We start from the raw sequence: 19,371 nt of genomic DNA, 5'->3' as shown, positions 1-19,371 counted from the left end.
CAAGCGTTTGTGGAGAGGCGTCGACTCAATGTGGCATGCAGCATGTGGCATGTGGCAAGCATTGGCCAGGTGAGAGGTGGAGAGGGAGGTGGAGGGGGAGGGGGAGGGATGCGGCTGTCTACATGGGACAGCCGTGAACGTAGCCAACGTTGCGGAATATTGCCGCCGCAGCAGCCGAGGTCAAGAAGTTGCACGGATTGCTTGCCGCAGCTGCCGCAGCTGCAGCGGCGCTGAACGAACTGGACAAGCCGCTGGGGCAGCAACCGAGCCCCCCCGCCTCCGCCCCCGCCATTCTCCTGCACCACAAAGTCCTTCTCAAGCGTGGCCTGATGACGAAGCTGCTCCAAACGCAGTTGATTCTGTCGCTTCCATTTGGTGCTGCATCGAGAGAGAGAAAAAAAAGAAAGATAAATGTGAAGTTTTAGTATGGAAAACGTTAACGAAAATTCTACTACAAATTCAGTTAAGGATAACGTAACTAAATTAAACTTAAACCATTCAAACATCATTCGATAAATACATAATAGTAATAAATAAGATCAAGAGCGAAGCGAAGTTTTAGTATGGAAAACGTTAATGAAAATTCTACAACAAATTCAGAAAAACGTGAACAATTTTTGCATAATAAATAAAAGTTTATAAATAATACAAATAAATAAAAGACGCGAAAAGTTGTAGTATGGAAAATGTTAAAGAAAATTAAGTTACAAATATACATAGCTAAGAAAATAGGTTAAGGAAATTACAATAAGAATTAATACATTAACACATAATATGAGCTAAAGAAGAAGAGTTTTGCTAAGGAAAACGTTAACGAAGAAATCCGTCACAAATTCAGCTAAGAAAAAGTTTAAGGAAATTTCAAGAATAGTAATAAATAAGAAATAAAGAAAACCGAAGTTTGAGTAAGGAAAGCGCTAACGAAAATTCCATTACAAATTCGGCTACATTAATACATAATTTTATAAATAATAATAATTCACAAAATTCACAAATTCGAATAAACGTGAAAGATGTTTGCACAACAAATTCAAGTTGATAAATAATAGTAATAAATAATATACGCGAAGAGTTGTAACAAGAAAAATTAACGAAGATTTCATTATAAATTCAGTTAAGGAAAACGTAAAAAAACTAAACTTAAACCATTAAAACGTCATTCGATAAATAATAGTAATAAATAAGAGAGAGAGAGAGAGAGAGAGAGAGAGAGACGAAAAGTTGTGGTAAGGAAAACGTTAACGAAAATTCCATTACGAATTCAGCTTGGGAAAACTTTAAGGAAATTTCGATTACAAATTCAAGTTGGCAAATTATATTTATTCGAAAAATGATAGTTATACTATAAATAAGAGTTAGAAAAACGAATGAAAAAGTTAACGAAAATTTCACTACGAATTCAACTTAAATAAATAATAAATAAGAAATTGAGAGAGTACGGAAAACGTTTACGTAAATGCAGCTATAAATTCAGGTAAGGAAAACGTTAAGGAAATTTTGAAAGCAAATTAAATTTAAGAAGTCGCATCTCGAATACAAATTTCGCATAGTAAGACATTAAAATTATAATCATCTAAATTTATATTATAAAATGTGAATATGAAAGTAAATTTATAAATAAGAACATTATGAAAAAGAAATAGTTGGATTCTATGATCAAATAAAAAATATGTTTGTATTTACATTTAATTAAATTTGCGCAAATATAAATAAAATTGATTAATCATAGACTAAGCAAAAAATATGTATACATATGTATGTATAAAAAAGAAAGAAAAAAATAAGTAAACCAGTAAATAAAAATATTCTAAAAAGCAAAAAGCAATAATTTGATAAATTATAAAATGAAAAAAATGTTAAATGATAAAAGTAATGAACTAAATTTGCAAAAATATCAGAATAGTCATAGAATAAGCAACCAAATAAAAAGTTAGAAATCAATGAAAATAATAAGTAAATCAATAAATATTGCATATATGCCTTGAGCTCACCAACGAATCGATGAATAATAAAAAAATGAAATGAAGATTATCACAAATATTAATAAATACATAAAAGTAAATATGCTTTGAGCTCACCGTCGATTCTGGTACCAGGTCTTGACCTGTGTCTCCGATAGATTGAGGGTTTCAGCGACATCGCTGCGATCGGCGACGCTGAGATACTTTTGGCATCGAAACTTGCGCTCCAGATACGCGAGCTGAGCGTGCGTGAACGCTGTGCGTCGTCGTCGCGGCTTCCTTCCGCTCTTGCTCAGCTGCAGCTTGTGCTCTGCATAGCTGCCACTCCCACCACCGCCGCCCCCTAAGTTGCCACCGCCTCCTCCCGGTCCGCCGCCATTGTCTCCGGCTGCAGCTGCTGCCAAAAGTCCAGCTGCCATTCCCGCTGCAGCAGCCGCTGCACTGAGGCCAGCGTTCGATCCTGCTCCTGGAGGTCCTGGCGTCGCCGTGCCGCAGGACTCTACGCTCGACTCGTCGTTGTGGTTGTAGTGATGCGAGTGCGAATGCGAGTGATGCAGCAACAGCTCCTGATCCCGATCCCGATCACGTTCTCGGCATCCGTTCGCTGTCGAGTCTGGCGTCGAGCGATCCTCGATGTCAATGTCCGACTCATCGTTCGATAGCTCGATTTCTGTGGCAAGAAAGGGAACAGGGAAGAAGGATTAGGATTACAGATTATTTGTATAAGATATTACATTTTTATAAGTGACCCTAAAATACATAATAAAATACTAATATAAACTAATCAAATATTCTATATTAAATATGTGTTATGTCATAATTAGAATAACAAAAGAAATCGTATTTAGTTTAAAATATCTTACATACATATACAACAAGGTAGTATGGTCACACATTATCTTATACGAATACGAATAAAATAAAATCAAGTGCCAGAAGAAACTAATAAAATATTCATTATTTTGTAAGTGACTTAGAATACGAATAATATATATACAATACTAGTAGAAACTAATAAAATAGTCTGTTGTAAGTGTGCCCATATTATATCACAATAAGCATAACAAATGTGACCGTATTTAATATTAAATATCCTTTACTGTATCACACATTATCTTATACGAATACGCATAAAATAAATCAAGTGCCAGCAGAAACTATTCATATATAATTAAATATAATTAGTATATTATCTAAATATACTAAATAGTACATTTAATATACTAAATATTTCATTTAGTATATTTAGTACATTTAACATACTAATTAGTAAACTTAGTATACATTTAGGATAAATAGTAGATTTAACATACGAAATATTTAATTTCCTATATTTAGTAGATTTCATATACTATGTAATATATTAATTTCATACATTTGACATACTTAATAGTGCATTTAGTATACTACATTTAAATGATGCATTAAATGGTTAACATTTCATACACTCAATAGTACACTAAGTGTATTTACTACATTTGGTATATTTCGTAAATAAATAAATAGTACATTTAGTATATTTCATACATTTTATATACTAAATAGTATTTTAAATATATTCAGTGCATTGTGTATATTTAGTAAATTTTATATATTCAATATTAGTTTAGTATATTTAGTAAATTGCATATATTAAGTATTAGTTTCGTATATTTAGTATATTCAGTGTGTTTAATACATTTAACATACTAAATAGTTTATTAGTATATTTCCTACATTTCATATATTAAATGGTACATTCAGTTTATTTGGTACATTTAATATACTAAATAGTACATTTTATACATTTAACATACTAAATAGTTCATTTAGTATATTAAGTATATTTCATATACTAAATAGTACATTTAATACCAAAAAAAAAGTCATTGCAATTAAGCCTTCAGCCAGTTTGTTCAGTTGCAGTTTGTTTTTTTTTTTAAATGCGAATTGCAGTTCGAAGTGAGGGAGAACGTAAAATTTATTGTTTCACGTTGTTAATTTCTATTTTTTTGCGTATCAATTGCACTCAAGTTGAGATCGTTAAGTGAGGTTAAAAATAAAGTGTAGCCTGCTTTTAAGCGCAGCGTGGCGTTAATGCATTCCACACAGAGAGAGAGAGAGAGAGAGAGGGAGCGAGAGAGATGAGCGAGCGCGTGCAAGCACTTTTGGATCAAGTCACTCTGGGGCATCGCTAAATCTGCGATGGACAGGACTCTCATCATTATCATCCTGCTGCGGCGAGACAACGATGCTAAGCATCTCCTCAAGTGGGCGTTGGTTGAAGTCCATTAACGAGACAAAAGAAGCATCATGTTGATTTCACTCTCTCTCACTCTCCCTCTCTGTCGCACTCTCTTGGAATCACTATTTATATCATCGTTACAGAAATATCCTGGACGCAACGGGGCATCGTTGCCTGATTAAATTCACGTGTCTTCTCGACGACTCGTCGAACGCCTCAATTGTTTTTTTCCTTTTTCTCTTCTTCTCTTTTTCCTATTGGAATTTGCACTCATTTCCCATAGCGCCCAAGGCGCGGCCACACATACGAGCATATGAGGATACATAAGGATAGGAACCACCCCGAAGGACGCTCAGCAAGGATTCCACTTGCTGTGCATCAAAAATGGGGTAGCTGCAGTCAGTCTTAAAAAAGGTTCGATGAACGAGCAATTTGCAGTTTGCCACTGTTCAATTTTTGTTGAGGGATATCTGAATAATCAGCAACTTAAATGTCATACATATCAAACAATTCACAATTTGCAGGGTATACAAATTAGTGGAAACTATGTGAAGTTCTAAAGTATTTAGTTATTTCAAGGATATCTATATGCACATAAGTCAACTTTATGAAAATATACTAAAAATATAATAAAAAGTATAATTTGTATATTTACTATAATTATACTGAATATACACATAAATATACTATTTATACATATTACTAATTATACTAAATTCATAAAATATACTATAAATCTACTAAATTGTACTAAAATATTCTATTTATATACTATGTATGTGTATATTTGGTATAATTTGTGTATATTGCTTATATTTAGTATAATTATATGTAATAGTAGTAGTACGTATAAATAGTACAATAATTATACTCAGTACTTTATACTAAATAAACATAAATATATACTATTTATGTATATTATTATCATAAAATAATTATACTGAATATGCACAAAAATATACTACTATTACAGTTATACTAAGTATAAAAATACATACTAGTATACTATAATTATACTAAATTTTTACACAAATATACTATTCATACATACATACTACTGCAATTATACTAAATATAAAAAATATACTATGTATGTATGGTACTTTAATAAAATTATACTAAATAAATACAAAAATATACAATTTATGCAAACTACTACACAATAATATTAAGTATTCTAAGTAAAAAAATATACTATTTATTAATAATAGTATTATACCAAAATATACTTTACATGCATACTACTACTATAATTATACTAAATATACATACAACTACTACAATTGTACTAAGTATACAAAATATACTGTGTATGCATACTACTAACCTGCAATTATACTAAATATGTATACACAAAAAGATAATATAAATTTCTTCGAAAAAAAGTTTCGCAACTAAAACAACAATTACAGGGTAACTGGCAGTCGAGCATCTTCACGAGAGCCGCTTGCTCAATTGTATTTTTATAACTTTGCTGCGGAAATTATTTTTACATTTTAACCCCGAAATGGTTTTGACTTCTATATTTATATGGACGTCGCACTCACACACAGCCGAGGACGAAAGGCTGAAGCAAAAACATATGAATGACGATTCAATTATTCACGTGTGTTTGCCCATGTGTATGTGTGTGTGTGTGTGTGTGTAGCTGTGGGGCGTCTCAAGTGAGTTGCTTTCATTTTTTTGATGAAAAGTCACGTCGTATCAATTTGCGGCACAATTGCCATTTAATAGGCACTTGAATTGCGGAGATACAAGAAATAAGTCGCACATGCCGCCAATTGAACTACAAAACATAATAAAAGAGCTCTGAATAAACAGATTTACTCGATTATCTATATAAAGAATAAGACAGCAATCAAATATCTAAACTGATCGCTGTTTAATTAGAGCTTTACTTATCAACAATACTCAAATTTAGCCCAATATCGAAGCAGTTGCATTTTGATTGACTTGATGATAAGTAAATTGACTTGATGATAAATATTGAGCATGTAAAATTGTAAATTGAAAAAGGGTTTATTAAGTCAGGGTTTATTTTGATTGATATGATACTGTATACTATACATGACTTTTAAAGTTTAGACCCTTCACTTTATAGAAAAACTAAAAAAAGGATCTTTTAAGTCAGAGGCATCTTTGAGTAACTCTAATACTCTACTCACTCACACCCAAATATACTGCGCAGAAATAAGAGTGTGCCCACATTTAGAATAAATGATTCATTTGTCGTTTTGGATGCATTCATGCAGAAGTCTAATAGAGTTATATATTGCTTGTTTCGATGCTATTAATAAACATCAGATTAATTATTAATCAATCTAAGAGGAACTTGAATAAATGAATTAGTTTATTTCTGAACTTTTAGACCCTTCACTTAAAAAAACTTAAGTCTATTAAGTCAGGCAAATATTAGATACTTCCAAATGTTGTTCTTAATCAGTAACAATAGTTAAATCGATTGTTTATCTTATTCCAAGTTTATTAAACCAACATTTGCGAAATAAAAAGTAAAGGGTCTAACGAAATAGTATATCGTATTGCTTATTAACAATATTCAAATTTAGAATATCTTAATATCGCATTGATTGATTGATTTCATGCTGTTTAAAAACTTCAAATTATTTATTAGACAATATAAGAGAGCTTGTAAAAATTATTTAGTTTATTTCTAATCTTATAGACCCTTTACATCATAATAAACTAAAGTGAAAAAGGGTCTATTAAGTCAAAGGTAGAAAAATCACCTCATAATGTAAATGTTCTCACTTCAGCAGCAGTCGATTGTCAGTCTTATTCAAATTTATTAAACCAAAATGTAGTTAAGCGCGGAATATTCGAAGTTGCGTAAGAAAAAGTAAAGGGTCTAACGAAGTCAAAACTAGACTATATCATTCATACATGCTATTTAAATATGTTGTCAATGGCAGTGACTCCTTAAAAGATTGAATTGTATAAGGATCCATTTTAACACACATAATTCTTAAGAGATTGAATTGAATAAGAACTACAAAGAGAAAAAAAAGTCTAGATTAAAAAACTCTTGATTTAAGATTTTCTCGATTTTAAAAATAACAATCTTGAAATAAGATAATTATATTGAAACAATCTGGATTCAAGATTTTAGATAAATCAAACCAACTGAAAAGATGTTATTTGTCATTTGAAACCTGCTATTTCTATAAATGTAATATTAATTATATGTTAAAATTTACTTATTGTTTAGGCAGACAGATTGTAAATAAAAGAAGCGAAAAAAAGATTTTATTCTTGACGTTTTTTCCTTTTTTGTAAATAAAAGAAGGAAAGAAAAGATTTTATTCTTGACGTTTTTTCTTTCTGTGTAGTTAATTTACTTTAAACTAAGTTTCTTCTATGTTTTTTAATCCCTTTCCCATTTACTGCATTCTTAATCACAATTTAAGCAATTTGTTGATTACGCTGCGCAGAAAAGTATGCAACGAACTGTAAACTCATTCACTCGACATAACCTCACTTTCACTGTCAGAGACTTGCATATGTGTCTGTGTGTGTGTTTGTGTGTGTGTCTTGCAAGCATCTTAATTGTCTCGCATTACTTTGCTGCGCAGCGGCCAATTAGCCGCCACTTTACATGCACCACCCAACACTTTTGATCTGCCGGATTGTCATGCAAGAAAAAGAGCGAGAGAGAGGGAGAGAGAGGAGGGTGCTGCACATGTGTATGTGTGTGTGTGTGTGTGTAACCGCTGACAATTGGCCGCGGGCATTTAAATCTCACACTTTGCCACAATTAGAAACGACAACAAAACTTTTAGCCAACAAATTTGTGGGTGAACAAGGGCACGAAGGGAGGGGAAGAGAGGGTGGGCGGAAGGGAAGGGGGTGTGGTTGTTGTGCAGTTGAGTCAAAGAAGCGCTTGAGGCAATAATTTAATTCGTTGTTGTTGTTGTTGTTGTTGTTTGCGCTCGTAACTTGCGCTCGAGCAATTTGTCACGTACAACAACTTTGATTGTTTAGCCTCGAATCAACCACAACAACAACAACAACAACATCTACAACAACAATATACAGAACAATGCTAAGCTTGAACAATGCGCATGCAAAACAATGACAAGCCAATTTTGCATAATTCCTCAAGCAGCTGAACGTAAAATACCCTAAAAAATAGGCTACGAAAAATGTTGGACAAAATTTGCTTAAATATTAATATATAAAATGCATACTAAACATATTCCAAATACTAAATACAAATTAATCATATATCAAATATATACTAAAATTGTATTTTTTGTATATACCGAATATATACTAGATATAAACTAAAAATATACGAAATATATGCCATGTATACCATAAATATATAATATATTTATATGTATATACTACAAATATACTAAATGTTGAATAAATAAATGCTAAATTTATACGGTGCATATACGAAATATATAATAAATTTAAAAAATGTATACACCAAATATATGCCAAATATACACTAACTATATACCAAATATATACTAGATGTATACTAAATATAAACCAAGTATATACCAAATATACCATGGATATATACTAAATTTATACGATGTATATACTAAATATATACAAAATATAACCCAAAAAAATGTGTACAGAAAATATATATTAAATATACACTAAATATATACCAAATATTTACTGAATTTTTACGATGTGCATTCTAAATATATACTAGATATAGACTAAATATAAATCAAATATATTCCAAATTTATACTAAATATATGCTAAGCAAAAAGAAAGATTGCCTAATAATAATTTTCGAATTCGAAAAATGCTAGCTACTCAAAATATCAGTTTTTTTCTTCTACATATATCAAATATATTATTACAAAGAATTTTATCTGTACAAAAGACGTTAACTATTATTTTTAAGTTTGATTTTATGGCGATAAAATGTTTAAATTATCATAGAAAAACCCGATAATAATGTTAGCAATCATTAGTTTTCAACATTTGTCAAAATAAATTGAAAAGTGACATCATGCCGCACTTCAAGACTGACTACAGGGTATTCGAATAGCCTAAGGAGCTCGCTCATTTGCACATCTTGTGTGCTCTGTGTTCTGTGTATGTCTTCTAATTATGCATGAGATTAAATAAAGTTTAGTTCAACAATTACAACTATTTAGTAGCTAATTGTTTGTGCACTGCGAATTTCTCTTTTATCTTGCCTTTATCCTTTAAACAGTTTTTTCGACAAGTATTTGACATATGGGTCAAATGTTTGGGGATTCTTCAAAATATATAGAAAATGAATTCTAATATTTATGTGATTTATATTTTGAGATTTAGGTTAGTTAATTAAGTTAAAACTTTCTATTTTGGGCATCGATTGTGTTTTGAAAAGTTCAAGTAAAATATAATTCAATTTCTATGATAGAGTTGATATAAATAAGCTTTATTGTTATGTTGTTACTTGATTGATAAGTCGAATAGACATTTCTGTCTATTATAAGAACTTCTACCGAAAATGAATGCTCTAAATAATGTTGCACTTAATATAACAAAATTGTAATTAAGTGGATTTCGATAAGCTAAAAAAATATCAAAGTTTGTATATTATTGATCTGCAGATCTTATACTGAACATATACTAAAAATATACTAAATAAAATCTGATTTCGATTGCCTAATAATAAAAAATAAGTACAAAAATTGCAATTGTTTTGTTAAAGCTAGATTAATTACATTTCATAATAAAAAAAAGTATATACCAAGTATGTTCCAGATATACACCAAATATATACTAAATATATACCAAGCATATACTTAATATATACCGAATATGTACTTAACATATACCACGTATATACTGAATATATATTAAATATATACCAGATATATACTTGATGTGCCCCAAAAATATACTAAATTTATACCGTGTATGTACTGAATATATACCAAATATATGCCATAAAAGAGATATACCATATGTGTACTGCATATATACCAAATATATGCCAAATATATACTTAATTAATACTAAACAAGTTTTGCTATGAAATTCTATCGGAATAAAAGCACAATAAATAATAAATTATGTCATTTCACTGCGCTTTACTAATTAGATAATAATAAAATAATAATAAAATGAATGCAATCTTGAAAATTGTTAAAAATACTTTTAAATGACTTTTGGAAACTCACCCGAGTCCGTTTGTCGTCGATTGATGAGGTCTCCCAGTAGATCGCGTATTAAAAACGATTTCGAGCTTTGCATTTTATCGTCCAAATTGAATTTGTCGTTTTTTGTGTTGAACGTCGAAAACTTTCAAACTTTGAAGGTAGATTTAAAACAGGATCGTGAACATATTGCACTTGAGTTTATTAATTATGATTTATATGCTATTTAATAAAGCACAAAACACTTTGAAAAAAAGCAAATGTAGAACAAACGCGAAGGCAACGAAAAAAAATGTTGTTGAATTTTGTTGGAATTTATTGTTAATTGAATTTGTCGCTGATGACGCTGGCAGCTGAACCGTTAAGCGCAAAGTCAAATGAACAACTGAAATGCGAACGTTTATTAATCCTTTTAGCGCAGCGCTGACTGCGACAGCGTCAGGATAACGCACACACACACACGCACACACTCGTGGATGCACAAGTGAATTACGCGATTTGTTGCTGTAAACGTTAGAGTTTAGCGTGCACAGCCGGCAGTCCACACAGCTTCCACTTCTTCCACCTCTTCCACCTTGCCTCCCACTCTCTCTCTCTCTCTCTTTCTTTCTCTCTCTCACTCCCGCACCGTTAACATCTCATTTAACTGTGATTAAATCAGTAACTCTGCTGCCGTCTCGCTCGCACACAGTGACAAGTGCAACTTCCGTTTGGCGTTAGCCATTTTGTTTCTTCTCTCTCAACTAGCTATCTCACTCGCCAGCTGCTCGCTGATTGGTCCACAGCAGCAGCCACCCTTTGTGTGCGAGTGTGTGTGTGAAGCAATCATCCCTCATCAGCTGCTGCTGTCAAGTTTAGCTTGTTGCTTATTACTTATTGCTGCCAGTGTTGTCGCCAGTCGCCAGCGCAGTTCGCAGTCATCGCAATCGCTAGTCGAGCATCTCTACATACGTATTTTGTTACGTTTTTTCGCCGTCGCGTTTTACGCTTGTGTTTCTCTTTTTTTTTGCCGACGGTTTTTGTGAGGTTAGACACGGCTTTCCTTTGCAAATTGTTTAACGCATAATTAAAGTTGAGCTTGAAGAATGTTTATGCACATTTAATAGAACAAACATTCACTGTACATGCATTCGACTTCTTTTCCTTTCAAGTGCAGCAGCTTCTGTAAGAAATAACAATGGGTAATACTTAAAAAAATTTGTGTGTGCTTTGCGTTCTTAAATTATATTTGTTATTCCTACCATAACTTCTTTTTACAGTTTGCAATCAAATGATAGTATTAAACAAACTTTTGATTTAACTCAATATTAATATTATAAAATTTTAAAATCATTTGTGATTTAACTCAATATTAAAGTTCTAAAATTTAAAATTGATTTAATTATTTTTAATTTATAGTTGATTTAACTCAATATTAATATTATATAATTTTAAAATCCTTTTTGATTAAAACTAATATTATAAAATTTTCAAATTCTTTCATACAATTTTTAAATAAGCAATTTTATTATTTTATTTATTATTTATAATTGATTTATAGTTGATTTAACTTAATATAAAATTCTTTTAAATGATTTTAAAATAAGAAATGCTATTATTTTTAATTTAAAATGTATTTGTAGTTGATTTAAACCGATATTTACATCGCAGAATTTTAAAATCCTTAAAATTCCTTATTTTAAAATCCTTTTAAATGATTTTAATATAATAGATTTTATTGTTTTGAATTTATAATTGATTTATAGTTGATTTAACGCAGTATTAATATTCTGGAATTTTAAAATCCTTCTTTTTTAATATTCTAGAATATTAATACCATGATTTTAAAATAAGTAATCTTAATATTGAAATATAAATATACTGGAATTGTTTAATTAACATTTTAATAACAGCACTTCATTTTAGTTGTTAGTTTTGTGCATTCTGAAATTTAAAATTTGAACTGTGTCAAAAAAAAAAATTTGAAATTAAAGCTTTAGCTGAGAATTTCAACAATTTTTTTAATAAAATTTCTCAAATTTAGCGATGGCAAGCAAAACAAATAAAAAATGATCAGAGTATTTTAATACTCAGAAATAAAAATCAAATGAATCAATATTTTCATCTTAAAAAAATATGTTTTTCACTTGAAAATTTAAATTTAGCATGCAAATTTTGATTTAAAATTGTTTTAACCTAAAAACTTTATTTCAAGATCCATTTTTTTCAAGATCCGAAAAATCTCAAATCAAGATTATTTCAATCTAGAAAGAATAATAATCACATCACATTCTCTTTATGCTCTAAGCGCCAGGGAACTTATTATATAATTTAAATTACCTAAAACACAAGAGGCACTTAAGTCATTCGAATTATATTTATCAGTTAGCATTAAAAACATGAGATTTGATATTTGATTATTACCAACTGATAATTATAATTCAAAAGCCTCTCTTATTAGATATTGCAAATTATATTTTATTATTAGTATTATTATTATTAGTAATATCATATCAGCCACTTTAGGATGTTAAGGAACTACATTGATCTGTTTTTGTTTTTTATCTCTCTATTTCCTTTTTGTCGAATCTTACCTTTTCTCCTTCACTTAATGCAGCTAAACCGATCCAAAAGCATGAAATGCAATCCAAAGTTTACAAGTTTTACGCACTTTAAACTATTTGCATAGCTGCAGAAAAACACACACAGAAAAAAAAGAAAAGAAAATAAATAAAAACACAGGTGATTTTTGTTCCATCTTAGCTCAAAACTTTCAGCATTTGCTTTTTATTTTCCCGTTAAGTTTCACTAGCGACAATTTTCTGAGTAGTTGTTGTGACACATCCAACGAAATTAAAGCTTTTGTTTCTCTTTTCGAGCTGCGCCTCGATTAGAGGCCTCAACTCATATTACCACAGTAGTTTTTTTTTTTTAGGTTTGCCAGACACAATTCGGGGGAAGCGCGACACATGTTTTTGTTTTTTGTTATTTTTGTTTTTGTTGAGACAAAACACATGAAAGTTATTGATGATGATGGGGTGATAATAAACTAGGAAAAACTTATCAACAAACAATTTTGTTACTGTTTTTTTTTGTGATTACGTTAAAATTTTGAGAGGTTTTCACACTTTAATTCACTGACCGGCGACCGATCAACAACCGGAATTGTTGCGGATTGTATGGATGATGATGGAGATGCTGCTGTTGATGTTGCTGTTGCTTGAACTGGCGATTGAAACTGATCGATCGCTGTGATGACGGCACCGAGCAGATGAATCGAACCCGTTACGAGCAAGTCAAGCTCAATGGGAGCGGGATAACGGGCTCGGACCGCAGTGAGAGCCTCAAAGCATGTGTTGTACAATTGCCCCTTGTTGATCTGTTGCTTCGCCTCGGACATCGACTCCCACACTTTGGCAATGATCTGGGCACGATGACGCTGCTGTCGCGCACTCGTATATTTCGTCGACTGGCTGGGATCACGTTTCTGCGGATGCGCAATGTTGGGCGTAAAGCACACCATGTCAAAGTTGATCGCGTTGTGGACCAAGTTAACTATGCCGGAGGGATCCGAGCCGCCGGTGCGATTAAATATCAATATTTTGGGGTTTGAAGGACTGCAAAAAAAAGAAGAAAACGTATATTAAAAATATGTCAAGTGTTATCGAAAGAAGCTTACGCTCCAAAAGTGGGCGTGAAGGGGCGTGGTCGTCGACTAAAAACAGGTCTAAGCTACCTGTAAACTAGACTAATGTGTTCACCAAATTTCGAGCCTCCAGCTCTGCCATTCACTGAGATCTAGCTGCTTAAACAGACGGACAGACAGAAAGCAGGACACAGAAACTTGATCTAATTTAGGTAGCGTGTCTTTGCTAAACAAGCCTACAATGTCGTGACTAACTTTGATATCTATAACTATTATATTAGCTGAGATTTGTGTGTTCAAACAGACGGACAGACGGATAACTGAAAAAGCAGGGGACAGTAACGGACAGACGGATTAGCTACACTAATACTGACTAAGCAATAATAATAAAGAACTGTGTCAGTAGTTTGAATGTTACTAACTCTTATACTAGTTGAGATCGAGTTGTGCAAACAGATGGACAGACGGATTCGATACGATATTTAGAATATACTACTTTGTCAGTCAACTTTACTCAACTTTATGAAATCTATACGCTTAAACAAAAATTCCGACGGATTCGCTAAATATTAATAAGTTTATTATACTTGATGAAATTTAGTTGTGCAAACAGACGGACAGACAGATTGAATACTACTTTCTGAGTCAAGTAGAGAAATGTAGACATTTAAAAAAGCATACGGATGAATTAGCGACAATATTACTAACTTGACAATAATAAAGAACTTTGTCAATCGTTTAAATGTAACTAAATCTTATACCCGAGATGAGATTTAGTTGTTCAAACAGACGGACAGACAGAATCAATACGTTCTCAGTCAACTCTAATACTCTATGAGATCTAGACATTTAAATAATAAGGAAGACGGATTAGCTATACTATTAGTAACTTAATATAAGAACTTTCCCAGTTGCTTAAATGTGACTAAATCTTATACCCGATGAGATCAAGTCTCTTATACTCTGTAAGATTTAGCTGTGCAAATACTCAGACAGACAGATTTGATACAATATTTACTACTACGCCAACTCTTATACTCTGTAAGACTGAGTTGTACAAACAGACAGACAGACGGATTATCACCGTCTAAACGTGGATGTCTAAGTACTTACGTTCGCTTGGTGCTCTTGATGTACCAATCCAAGCAGATGCGCATGCTCTCAACGGTGTGGGCGCCATCGAGATGGACCCGCATGTGATTATACTCGACCAGCTGACAGCGACCGGGCCAGTGGGCAGTGACGAGACCGCGCAGCACCTCGGTGGTCATGTGCAGGTCATTGATGGGATTGTCCTCGTGGAATCGTCCCTTGGCCTGTCGCAGCCAATCGTAGGCCAACTGAATGGCCAAAGCGCCATTGAGCCGGACATAATCGTTGAACGTATCGAAGTAGTGCGCATAGAGATTGTATTTGAAGTAGGCCTCCGTCTCGAGGACCTGATGCAGCGTTGCCTTCTTCTCGGCGACGCGTTCGCGGATCACCTCAAGACAAACGGGATCCGTCACATGGGTATAGACATTCGATCCGGGCTTGATGATACCGCCCTTTTGCCACGCAATCTGCTTGATGGTTGTGCCCAAGAGATCGGTGTGCTCCAATGCCAACGATGTGATGCCCACAGTCTTCACATTGCGCAACACGTTTGTGCAATCGCATTCTCCTCCGATGCCCACTTCGAGGACCACAACATCGACGCGCTCCTCGAGGAAGGCGTGAAAGCCGAGTATGGTTAGGAACATGAAAAATGGTGGCATATCCTTATCGTATTCACGCTTCGACATCAGGTTGTTGTACACATGCCAAAAGTGACGCGTGAACTTGTTTCTCGCCAGCGGAACGCCGTTGATGCGAAAGCGTTCGGTGATCGACACCAAATGCGGCGAACTGAAGAATCCGGTGCGTACTCCATATTGCCGCAAGATCGATTCAGTCAAAGCACAGGTGGAACCCTGAATAAAATCAAAATCAAAATTGAAAAATATGTTAAATAAAAAAATAAAACAAAATCATAATCCAAAGATATGTTACAAAGTGTGTCAAAGTAAACACAAATGGTTCTCGATCAGAGACGAGACACAACATGGTTGTTGGTCATTGACCAACACACACAAGCACATATCAATTTCCCAACAATAACAACTCTAATGCAACACGCAAAAAAAAAATACGCTTATCAGGCGTGCTGAGCGACATCGACGTCACAATCGATAGCAATGCACAGCAAGAAATTTAAGCGGAAATACAACTTAAACGAGTCACTTCTAACTAATGCTAATTCTAATGAAAAACGTAATGATTAAGAAGATGGTAATTTGATTACTTGAGTAAATATAACACAAACTTAAAGGGTTTTTTGACTTTAGTATATATAATACAAATTCTAATGAAATTCGTAATGATTAAGATAATGGTAATGAGATTACTTGAGCAAATATAATACAAATTCTAATGATCATGATAATTTGAAATTTTAAATACTCTTCAGACTTTAATAGTTATAATGCAAGTTCTAATGAAAATAAATAAAAAATAAAAAAAAATAAAACGAAATTAAAGCTTTTGTTTCTCTTTTCGGGCTGCGCCTCGATTAGAGGCCTCAACTAATATTACCACAGTAGTTTTTTTTTAGGTTTGCCAGACACAATTCGGGGGAAGCGCGACACATGTTATGATTATTAATGTAATGATTATTATAATGAGAATGCTTATATACGAACGTTAGCGCTACACCGCAAAAAATTATGCGGAATTACGACTAAACCGAGTCACTTATTATAACTAATGAAAATCCTAATGATTAAGATGAAATAATTACATTAAATATAATGCAGATTAATTATACACCTTAAAGGCTAATGAAAATGGTAATGATTAAGATGATTGCTTGAGTAAATATAATACAAACTGTAAAATTTCATAAGCATAAAAAAAATGCAAATAATGACAATCGTAATGCTAATGATAACAAAAATGTTATTAAAATTGCAATCAAACAGTTTTGATCACACAGTTTTGACTACTATTAATACACTACAAATATATCAATATACTGAAATTTCAATGCTAAATCAGAATCACAAAGCAATAAAAACTTAATATTTGGATTGCGCTTTATGTCCATATCTATGGTAAATGGATTAAAAATAAATATGAGATTATGAATAACGTCCAGTGAAATACCTATGTATGTTAACGCTTAGCTAATCTACTGAGGCATTTCTTTAGTTATTTCCAATATTTTCTTTATCAATTGATAATGCATTGCATAATGCAAAAGTGAACTTTACTTTTACGTAATTGATTGATGAAGAAATTGGTTAAATTTATAGAATAATTATACTATACATAGTATATAGTATATTTATAGTATATAGTGTATAGTGTAGTATATATTACATAGTATTGTATATTTATGGTACTAGTCTATGGTATATTATGAATGTGTTAGTATACCAATATACCAAATATACTAGCATGTAGGTAAATATATAATCAGATACCAAATATGCTCAAATATAGTTAAAAATATAATTAGATATTTGATAGGCAAACTAAGCACACATTGAAATAGCAGCTTCATCAAAGTTGATTAAAATTTTCAAATAGATTTTTTTGTCGAGTGTGTCGAGAGCTGAGCTTGGCTCTCTTCTCAGGCCTAACACGCGTTTCAATCACGACAGATGGGCTGCTGCGATTTGAATTTGTGTTTTTTTTTTGTTGTTGCTCCAGTTGTTAGCATTAATTTTCGTTGTTGATTAATTCGGTGTTGTTTGGATTCTTGTTGTTATTGTTGTATATTGAAATGTTTGTGCGTGTGTGTAAACAATGGAAAACAGAGAACTAAAAAACTAAAAAACTGGTACTCACCTTGCCCTTGGTGCCGGCCACATGAATAACGGACAACTTCTCCACGGCGGACAGTGTAAGACCGCTGCGTTCTAGATACTTGATCGTATCCCTTAACGAATTGAGCTTCAGATTCGATATGGAATCCCGTATGCTTTGCGCGTTTGGCTTGATTTGTGTGAACATCTCGACGGCTTCCTAATGGAGGCCAAGACGGACACTGAAGAGCGCTGTTCACAGAAGCAAACGCACAAATACTCACATGAAATTCGGCCAACTCACGGGCCAGAGTCTCTTTATCCCGACTGTCGGAACGCTCGCGTCCTTTGGGATAGAAGACGAGATCCGCGAAGAGCACGCCATCGTTCACTGTGACAGACGCTGCTGCCGGAGCTGCTGCTGTTGCTGTCGCTGTTGTTGGTGCTGTTGGTGTTATTGGTGCTTCTAATGGGGCACCATTTGAATGCTGCAGCTCAACCATGGATGTGGCTGCTGTTCCTAGATTCTGTGTCCTTGGCAATACCGGCGAACCAACACCAACACCACTGCTGCTGCTGTTGGTGTTGCTGTTGTGGGCTGTGCGAGTCTGTAGATCGTCCATGGCTCCGAATTGGGTTACGATACGCACACCTAGACGCAGCTGGCTAGGTTTAATCACTGAACGCAATACCTTGCGGCATAGCATTTTGTTTTGTTTTTGCTTTCCTATATATACGAATTTCAACCGCAGTCGATCGGCTCTAGATTCTGGTTTAACGAACGCGCGTTCTCTCGCTCTCTCTCTCTCTATCTTTTCTCTTTCTGCGTTCCTCTCTCTCTCTCTCGCTCTTTTAAACTTGTTCGATTGAAGCAGCGGTGAGTGAATTGTTTTCGTTCAGCGGAGGGGGAACGGGGGAAGTGGGGAAGAGCGGAAACCGTTGCTGAAAATATACGAAAATCACAACAAATATGTAGATAAAGTTAATCGACAACAATATTTATAATATCAACACAACATTGTATGCGTAGCGCACCTCCCCCTTGGCCCGGCAGGTAATAAGCATAGCTGTGATTGATAAGAGTTTTAATGAAACGCGTACGTATCACGATGATATTGCGGAAATGTTGTCCCAAACAATTCTGTGCCATTTCGATAATAGTCGAAAAGATAACTAACGGTCATTAGATAACATTGTTTTGCCCGTCGATTGGTCGGTTAATCGCTCTCTCGCGATTACGATAAACTAAGCCGCTGACGAAAAGGTGGCAACGCTGCGCACACGTGTGTATGCTTGAAAAATAAAAAAAACTCACGCACGCGCGCGCTCAATGTTATTATTGTTGTCCACACACAACCGAATTCACAGCGAATGCATAACACAACACAAATAGCGCAATTGATGAAACAATAAGAACAAATTAATGATACTCACTTGGGCCTGTAATACACGACGTAACACCGTCTGCTGGACAGCTCAATGTATGCTCAACGCATGAATAAACCGTAGAAACTTTGAATTAAGATGGTATTAATAGATTTGTTGGCCGTATGCGCCAATTGTGCTTTTGGGGGGCACTACACGATGTGTGT

At 33.4% G+C, this 19,371-nt stretch overlaps 2 protein-coding genes across 2 annotated transcripts; both read right to left on the bottom strand.

The window, feature by feature from the left end:
- Positions 1-12,989, bottom strand: LOC132795167 (homeobox protein B-H1). Its single transcript, XM_060805719.1, is given in 5 exon segments — positions 1-283; positions 285-378; positions 2,079-2,631; positions 10,352-11,489; positions 12,901-12,989. Coding segments are annotated over 4 exon segments (885 nt in total). The 5' UTR covers positions 10,425-11,489; positions 12,901-12,989; the 3' UTR covers positions 1-118.
- A 63-nt stretch (positions 12,990-13,052) lies between these two features.
- On the bottom strand, positions 13,053-19,355 carry LOC132795164 (folylpolyglutamate synthase, mitochondrial). The gene is made up of 5 exons (XM_060805716.1): positions 19,214-19,355; positions 18,064-18,721; positions 17,823-17,999; positions 15,066-15,904; positions 13,053-13,923 (listed from the first exon to the last, which is right to left on the bottom strand). Exons 2-5 carry the CDS (start codon positions 18,484-18,486, stop codon positions 13,410-13,412), a joined length of 1,953 nt encoding a protein of 650 aa, XP_060661699.1. The 5' UTR covers positions 18,487-18,721; positions 19,214-19,355; the 3' UTR covers positions 13,053-13,409.
- Between the last annotated feature and the right edge of the window lie 16 nt (positions 19,356-19,371).

This window comes from Drosophila nasuta, chromosome X, assembly GCF_023558535.2.
Source record: "Drosophila nasuta strain 15112-1781.00 chromosome X, ASM2355853v1, whole genome shotgun sequence".
In the NCBI taxonomy this organism is placed as follows: domain Eukaryota; kingdom Metazoa; phylum Arthropoda; class Insecta; order Diptera; family Drosophilidae; genus Drosophila; species Drosophila nasuta.
Note: the sequence above shows the minus strand (reverse complement) of the source record. Positions and strands in the feature narration are given on the sequence as shown.